Raw genomic sequence first — 8827 nt, 5'->3', positions numbered from 1 at the left:
TTCACAACTTAACACTTCAGCAAGGGGTGAATATAAAAAAGCTGAGTGGTCATGTTGTTCTTTGCATTGTCTTAGACGGAATACCTAAATAAACTGATTTCATTTTCTTGTTTTGGATTGCTTTGAATGTTTCACTGCTATTATTTCCAAATTTACCTTGTTTCTTTTCAAAAGCTTTATCTTAATCTTTGCAGCAATTTCAGCAGTAGTTAATCCTGATAAATGACCTGGTTGAGAGATGAAGTTATTAAATCTTTCACTGGAAAGTGTTTCCACTAGTTTTATCAAGTTTCATTTAAATGGTAAGCTTTCCATATCCCAACTGTAATGAAAAATCTTAGCTATGTTTTCATCAAAGCCTATATGGACACCAAGTTATCACGAATAATGACTGTTGGATAGTCTTCTGTTTCTTGTTCTCCTCCACCGTAATTTGGCATGTTGACAAAAACATGGGGATGTTTCTCAGTCACTGAAGAATGGGCAAAAATCTTCAGTAAACACATCTGGATTGAAATGTTATATTCCAGTTACCTGAAACCCTTTAACAGCCCCAGCTGCCTGAAACCCTTTAACAGCTTTCTCAGTTGTTGAGATCCTGTTGTTCTCTAAATATAGCACTGATAAGTGAGTGGATCGAAGTAAGTCCTGGATTGGTCACCATCCATTTTTCCACCTCTACAGAGTATGCAGATTACAGAGGACCAAAGAAGCTGTTGTCCTGAGGTTGTATTTTATGACTGGAATGGGGCAGCAGTAAAATCATTGTTACAAAATTTTCCCTGCAGAAGTTCACACCCAAAAGACTAAGATGAGTAGTGTGATTACCTAGACATAACAAAACTGGTTATTTTTCACTTGGTTCTGAGTGATGAGCAAAGTGCTTCAGTCAATCAGTAAAGATTTTAGCAGTCATATAGCCAGTGAGAGAAAAAGAGGCAATGTTTCTGCTCTGTTTCATCCTTTTGCTTGCAAATATCATAGCTGGTGATATATAAATATATGGAGCACTAGAATGAGCAACAATACTAACATTCTGATCTCTTTCTCCTAAAGAAACTTTACTGGCTCCTTTTTTACCAACTGTTAAAATTACTTTGGGTGTTTTATTAGGCACCGTTGATAGCCCTGATTCATCACAATGAAAGATCTTATGAGGAGCAATTTCCTCTGTCCATAAACAAATTTTAAGTTGCCAAAAATCTTTTAACTTGTATTTTATTAAAACTAATGGCCCTTCCCATACTACAATTTTCTGGCTTTCTGAAGGACAGTGTGTGTGTTTTCAAATACTCTTGGTCCCAATTTTTTCCAGCCAATTTCATCTTATTATTAAATTGTCACTTCAGCCATTAGCTTCACCAAACTGATAAGCAATTTGCATTAATTTCTTCCTTGCCAAACCATAAAACCATGCATCCAAATCTCTGCAAAACTTGCCAGCTGTTCTTCCATTTCATCAGAAAAAATCTTCTTTAATCTCCAAATAGAGGTGGGGACTAGTCACATGAAGTCTCTTTGTGGTTTGGGTGTTAATACTGCTCAATGGATCACCCAAATCAATGGAAGTAGAAAAATGGATTTAGGCTGCATGGAAGTCTCACGAACAGCTAGGGAAAGAAGCATCCACCCAGACAGAGCCTAGCTTGTCTGGGTAAGCATTATATAACTGAGCTACAGCAGGTTCTCCAGAGGTTGCCTTCTAACGACTGTTCTGCCTGAACAGTCATGCATCTCATTAGTGTACCTATATTCAGTAAATGAATGCTGGGGTCCTCGAGGCATCCACCATTTCATGAAACCTGGGGCACATATGGCTTTTTAAAAAATACCACGTATGCAGCAAGTATTATCCCCCATGTCCCATCAGGTTCCATCTTTGAAATATTGCATTCTCTTGTTTATATTTCACTGGTTACTTTGCTATATTGCATTCTCTTGTTTATATTTCACTGGTTACTTTGCTAAATACTAGGACATTACATTCTGGTAAATAGTAAGTTGGGCGCAACTTTAGAAAGAGCTGTTCATGAAATCGTCATAGGCATTAATAAATGCTTTGAAGCATCGTGTAGTCTGCTTACAAGAGCACAAAATCCACAAAGTTCACTGTTGCCGAGTTTTTTTAAGATTTACTATATGCAGTTCGGAACCTTAATGAGATTTTCCCCAATCATACAAATAAATTATGAGAACATGGTTATAGAAGAAGTTAACAAATTTATATCCCTGAGATTACAGCTTGATAATACATTCAGGTGGGAGGATTATATCATAGAAATGCTGAAGTGCCTAACAAATAATTTGGTTACATTCATTATATCTCATGCTGTTTCAAATTTTGAGGTAACACCCCAAGCAAAACTAAAGATCACAAGAGTTCAAAAGCACTCATTTTTTTTTTGAAATTGAAAACATTTTACAGACACATGTTCAAAGGACTTGGCATACTAACTGCTGCTTCTTGGTATAGTTATTCCTTAATGATTTATCTTTTATTTTTTGTAAATTATACATCCCTTTTTAATTCAACCGACAACTCAATTCCCATATTAAAAACAAGAAATAAAAATATTGTGCATAAAGGCACTTATTTTGAATATACAGCATGTATTATTCAAGAACACATTTTTTCAAGCAATGGCCCCAACCATAAAAAACATTAGATACTAATAAACTACATTAAAATAGAAGTTGTGTGGACTTAAGTTGATCGGCTTCTACTCTGAGCAACACCACCTAATGTGAATACAAATTGCCCACCGAGGTTCTGCCCCCCTCTCATGATAATGCATAGCTGTGAGATTTTTTTTTTACTTAGAAACTTCTTTCTCAATACTCTTGACCACAGGAAATCACTTTGTGTAGTTACCCGTGTAAAGGAGGTAAAAATATATCCATATTCTCAGTGCTACTCAGCAGAGCAAGCCATGTCTACAATCATGAACTGGACAGAGTGAACAGGACAGTGTCGCTTGTGTAGATTGTTCAGTCTGTCAATGTATCTTCAACAGTCATTTAACTTTCACCACAAGCACATTGTCACTTTATGAGAAGTACAGTTGTTACCCACTAAAGTGGCCATACATCACAGCAATGTTACTCAGATATTGAGCACATACCCTGAGAGACAAAATATTGAAGACTGTCTCATAATTACCTCTACCCATAAAAAATGAATTGTAGGTGTCTCAAGGTGGAGGCAACAGAGCTGCACACTGCCTTATTGGAGACAACTGGGAGGCCTGTGTCACCCTAGACAGTACGTAACCATTTCCAAACTACTAATTTTGCCTAGAGCTGTCCATTAGGAACAACAGCACAAGAGTCCCAGCACACTGTCACATTAAGAAGGAACACACAGGATTGGACCAGATTAACAGTGTCAACTGTACTAAAATGAAATTAATGCAGCCATGAGGATGAAATAATGAAGATGAAATGACAAATGAAAACTGTATTTAAATACAACTGAAATTACTCGAAATAGGACAGATTTTTGCTTCTTTCTGTGTCAACTTCTACAGTTAAAATCTATGTCTGGTGATTTTAAGTGCTACAAATGCATTTAATGAAATTTTTTCACACATGTCAAAAATAATTTAAAACAGGAGCAATTTACAAACAAGACCAGTGTAATTTAAATTGCATATATTTCTTAATGTTACATGTTTTTACAATTACATCAAGTTTTCTCATTTTTCTATCTTTCTATATTTTTCTGTCTTTCTATATTTCTATCAGCACATTACCATGTGTTCATATTTTTCCACCACTTGCATGAAACTAAAACTACACAAAGAAATAATATATTTTTCCCTTAGTTGGTGGAATTAGTTTACTTTTAACTGTTTTTAATAGAGACATATTCTGTATTTTCATAAACTTTATATTGAAACTGAATGCCATTTTCTTCTTGGATACCCAAAGGTACTGTAGGATCACTGAAAAATAAACAAATATATAATTAATGGAAAAATTTATTGTGTAGGTTCATTACAAAAGTCTGAAAAATACTTGCCATACTAGACAATGACACACAGTACACAGTACACAATATAGAGGGAAACTGACTGTTGGAACCTATTAACAAAGACAAAAAGTGGCTGTTAGCAGTTCAATACGCAGCCACAAACATATTTGATCATTTGCCCAATAACGCAAAATATGCTGACAGGTAGGAAAGCAACTTTTAAATTTAGCCTTAAACAATTTCTTCTGGACATCCTACCCCATTTTGTAGACAGAATTTTAATTAAAACTTGTAGCATGTGTAGCTGAAAAACTGAAGTGTGTCACTAGTTACATGAGTAGTGTTAAAGACTAATATGTTAATTCTTATTAAATTTAACAATGTGTTGTTTAGTGACCTCCAAATGGCCAACATACTTATACACAAATCATACATACATAGCCTGTAAACTGAATCATTGCGCACAATTTCAGTAAAAATTGTGCAAATCATCAATGGAACATGCAGCATCTCAATCTCATACAGTACTTTGTTGTAGGAAGTTATTGTAGAATGTAAATACTTTTGGATTAAAGGAGATCACTCACCAAAAAGCAGAAACATTGTGTTGTCAATAGGCACACACAAAACAAAGGAACACACAAAACAAAGGAAACTTGCTAGCTTTCAAAGTTTTCCTGCGCACACGCGCGCGCGCGCGCCCACACACGCCCACACACACACACACACACACACACACAAACACACACACACACCTACACACCTATACCACTATATGGTGTCAGTTGGACTAACAGTGTTAGTACAGCTGGCACCATGTAGGGGTGAAGCAGCTCGTCAAAGGATAACAGTTTTTGTGTGCCTACTAAGAACTTCAAACTTCTGCTTTTCAGCGAATTTGTCTCCTTTCGTACAGCATTTTGTTTTCTCTCTCCTGCTACCTTCTCTCCATCTATTTTCTAAATTTATGAAGTTGCGTAAAACAGTCTTCTGGTATATGCAACAGAATGGAGAGAATGTAATGAAACACAATAACCATATTAACACAGTCATGACCTTTTCATCATTTTAAAGCACATACCTAGAGGTCATATGATATCAACTTTGGTCTTGTCTGAAGCAAATTTTAAAGTCTTTCATCATAAAAACTGATTTCAGTCAAATATCCCACTAAATAAAAAGAAGAGGAAAGGTAGTTTTATGAAGTCAATTCACTCTTTTTGATGTTTATTTATTTCCTGAAGCCTTAACATTCATTACATGATGGACACCAGGATCAGAGGCTTCAAATAATGTATTTCTAGCAGAGTTCAATAGGAACGCAGAGACCATGACATCAAACATCGTTCAAATTCTTTAAACTTACTAAGTCTGCTGCTGGAAAGTACTGAAGTTATGAGGTGTTTATTTGAATGTACTTAGCAGAAGTTCCTTATGCAAAATGTTTATTGTACATACTCCTGGTCCTTGGTTCGATTATTGAAAAAAAGAAAGAAAGAAAGAAATTGCCTCAGATTGAAAATAAATGCTCTTATTTTATTATATCATGATCAGTTTTGAAGGCTGTAGCCTCATCATCACACGTGCTTGTTAACAAGAGAAACTTACCATAAGCCAATGCTACACATAATAAAATTGTATTACATACTGTGTACATGCTAACAAGTTTATTTGCCTCTTCTAGCCTTGACACTGATTAATGGCCCTAACACTAACATCAAGAATGTACATAAGTCACAAATGTCCATAACAACTGACAAGTAACATATAGGTTTTTAAGAACTTGATGGTGTTGGCAATTTGATTATGTCTTAGTTTAATAAAAACTGGAAATGATGCATTCCATACAGCACGTTTTTGCACCAGAAACCAAGTTAAGTCATGTGGTATAGAACAGTAGCAGATTTGCTTCCATATCGACGGAGACACCTTCAACTGTGGTGTGCGATATGTGATGTAATACCATTCGGTAAATAAGAGTTGTATGTGGATCATTGCATGGAGGTATTAGGCAGAAGCTTCTAACATCTTAATAACATAGAGTTCCCATAGTGTCTTGGAACTTTTAAGTGCTTGTGTCTTATATTAAAGAATTGTACCTTGTTTTATAACAAGTTCTTTAGCACATCAACAATACATAATGTAATTACATTATGTATTGCACTCATTTACTGTACATTTCTATTGCAAACAAGTAAATATGAGGATAAGGCTAGAAGTGCCAATATCAATCATGGTATAATCAAATTAAGAGCATTTAATTACAGTCTGAGGCAATTTTTTTTCCTAATTAATTGTAAGACTGTGATCTCCACAGACCCATCAATGATGGAAAGGTAAAATAACCTTATTTCAGTTTAGTGATGTGCCTGTTCCATGTACTGTAATTGCAACTTCTCCTTATTTATCATTTGGTTGGTGATCACAGATTTTTGTAGCTGAACATCTTACTCCTTTCTGTCACTGTCTATGGTTAAGAGATGAATACCATAAGTAATTTCTTCTTCTATTATCATATTAATGAACATTGCTGTTGTTTTCTGTGGCTGATGGTTGAAAAAAAACTTGATAAGCGAGTTAATGTACTGTGACACTTAACAGTCTTGTTCAACTTGTTAAAGAATGGTATCTGGTTTTACAATACTTAACTGATTAGTCCTATTGTTTCACTTTATTTATGGCATACTAATATGGGACAACAAGACAGTATGAAGTCACTGTTTATAAGAGCAGTCTATGCCATGTCATCAATGTTACAGCCTCTATGTTGCTACACGGCCACACCTATTGTTAATGAGGCTGTGGCTGCTATCTAAAAATGGATAGGAACTAACATAGTTCAGAATTTACAATTTTGACACATTTAATTATTTTTTAAAAGTGCTGCAATGTGGAATACTCATGGTGAAAATCAGAAACAAAAATTGCAAATTAACAGTGTTCAATCTTCCACTGAAAAGTCAGGAGGGCACAAGTGTACTGCCTGGCTACATTTTTATTACTTTATGCACATCATGTATGTTGACACAATGTGATAATGGAGCAAAAGCAACACTAAAGGGTGACTGAAATATACACAGCAGTAAGGAGAACCTGTTTCACCCCCCCCCCCCCCCCCACCCCTCTTGGCACCCATATCACCCTGGACTGCAGCAACGGAACCATTCCCCACACCATGATTTTGATTACCTATGATCATATACGGAAATGAGGGATATCCTACCCGAGATTCTTCCAACCCTTTCTAAAGTGGTATGTCATCGCCACACAACTGACACAACATGCCTATGCCACTCCCAATTCCTTGCCACATGGGTCCTATCTCCATGGAAGATCCAGGTGCGAGACCTGCTCAGTTCATCCAATCCAGTGCATCCCACTTCAATGCAGTCACAGGCATGTCCTATCCTATCACTGTGAAAACATCCATATCATCTGTGGTACAATCACTGCACAGCATTTTATGTGGAAATGACCACCAACCAGCTGTCCGCCAGAATGACTGTCCCATCACTCTGCAGCATTTTATGTGGACATGTCTACCAACCTGCTGACCACCAGAATGAATGGCCACTGTCAAACTGTGGCCAAGAACAAAGTTGACCATCCAGTGGCACAACACGTCTCTGGGCACAACATGCTTAAATTCAATGGCACCATCTGGATTCTTCTCCCTAACAACAGCTTTTCTGTACTATGGAAGTTATCTCTGAAACACATCTTTCGTTCCTGTAATCCTCCTAACCTCAAAAAGTGTCCACTAATCCACTGTCCTCACAACCTTGATCCAACAGTTCCCCTCCCACTGTTCTGTCATCCCCTCCCAATCCATGCCTTCATATCATCTTCACCGTGTGTCTTATCTCACGGGCTCCAGTACCATTGTGTTATGTGCCCAGCCTATGCATCTGCCACACTTCCCTACAGCATTCATATGTTGCAGCCCTGCTGCCCCTCAAGCCCTTAGCTACATGTCCCCAACCCCTCCTCCCACCTCTTTCTCCCTCTACCTATCCCACCTGACACAACCTCCACTTTCAGTCCACCTGCTGAACTACAATCCCGGCATTGTGTGTCTGGGCAGCACAATGTAGGTGCACATGTATGTGCGTGTGTGTGTGTGTGTGTGTGTGTGTGTGTGTGTGTGTGTGTGTGTGTGTGTTTCTTGAATGTAATCTGTAACAGCTATGCTGCATATTAAATTGTCCAGTAGTTGAGACCTATTACTCTTTCTCTGCTAAGAATCTGAAGGCTTCAAAACATGTGTGAAAGCACTTAGCATAATTGAGATTTGAAAATCTGGTACATTTGTTCAAAAACATGAAGGCCAAAACATTACTGAAATTTAAAACACAATTGAATGATCTTCATTCAGACAAAGTAAGTGAAACAAAAAAGTAGTGTAGACAGTTAAAATCTATGGACAAGTGTTTTTCTGGTGAAAACTTGCAGCCATTGTTTTATGTTAATTCTTCCTGTCTCTTTAATCAGCACCTGTAATTAATATCCCTGTCACGCTGAAGGAGGAGGAAGAATGTCTACAAATAGAGAGCAGTCAACAGTACTTTTCACTGTGAACACAAGGCTGTTGATACTAGCAAAGCAAGTAATTCTCCATGCACTTCATTCTCTTGAAAGTAGCAACAGGACATTGCAAACTTAATAGGAAACACAAATCATTCGGAAAGGTGAGAGGAAGGTGAGGTAGCAACTACAATTTTATGAATTTATATGAGCATGCTGAAGTGTGCTATACTGGGAGCTCACGAGGAATGGTCAATTATTCAGGGATACAACAGGAATGATTATAGAAAGCAAAAGAAATCTAGTAAACATTGGCCTTAAAATGCATAC

At 37.0% G+C, this 8827-nt stretch overlaps 1 protein-coding gene across 2 annotated transcripts in view; it reads right to left on the bottom strand.

Moving 5' to 3' along the window:
• Positions 1-3636: 3636 nt before the first annotated feature.
• The window catches only part of LOC126470532 (dihydrofolate reductase), a 113056-nt gene continuing 107865 nt past the window's right edge, over positions 3637-8827 (bottom strand). For both annotated transcript variants that reach the window (XM_050098454.1, XM_050098453.1), the window contains one exon: positions 3637-3944. Coding sequence is in view for 1 of the 2 variants with exons in the window: in XM_050098453.1 (XP_049954410.1) it covers positions 3845-3944 (100 nt within the window). In the remaining variant the exon portion in view is untranslated. The remainder of the gene's footprint in view (positions 3945-8827) is intronic.

The sequence above is a fragment of the Schistocerca serialis genome, chromosome 3 (genome assembly GCF_023864345.2).
Source record: "Schistocerca serialis cubense isolate TAMUIC-IGC-003099 chromosome 3, iqSchSeri2.2, whole genome shotgun sequence".
NCBI lineage: Eukaryota > Metazoa > Arthropoda > Insecta > Orthoptera > Acrididae > Schistocerca > Schistocerca serialis.
Note: the sequence above shows the minus strand (reverse complement) of the source record. Positions and strands in the feature narration are given on the sequence as shown.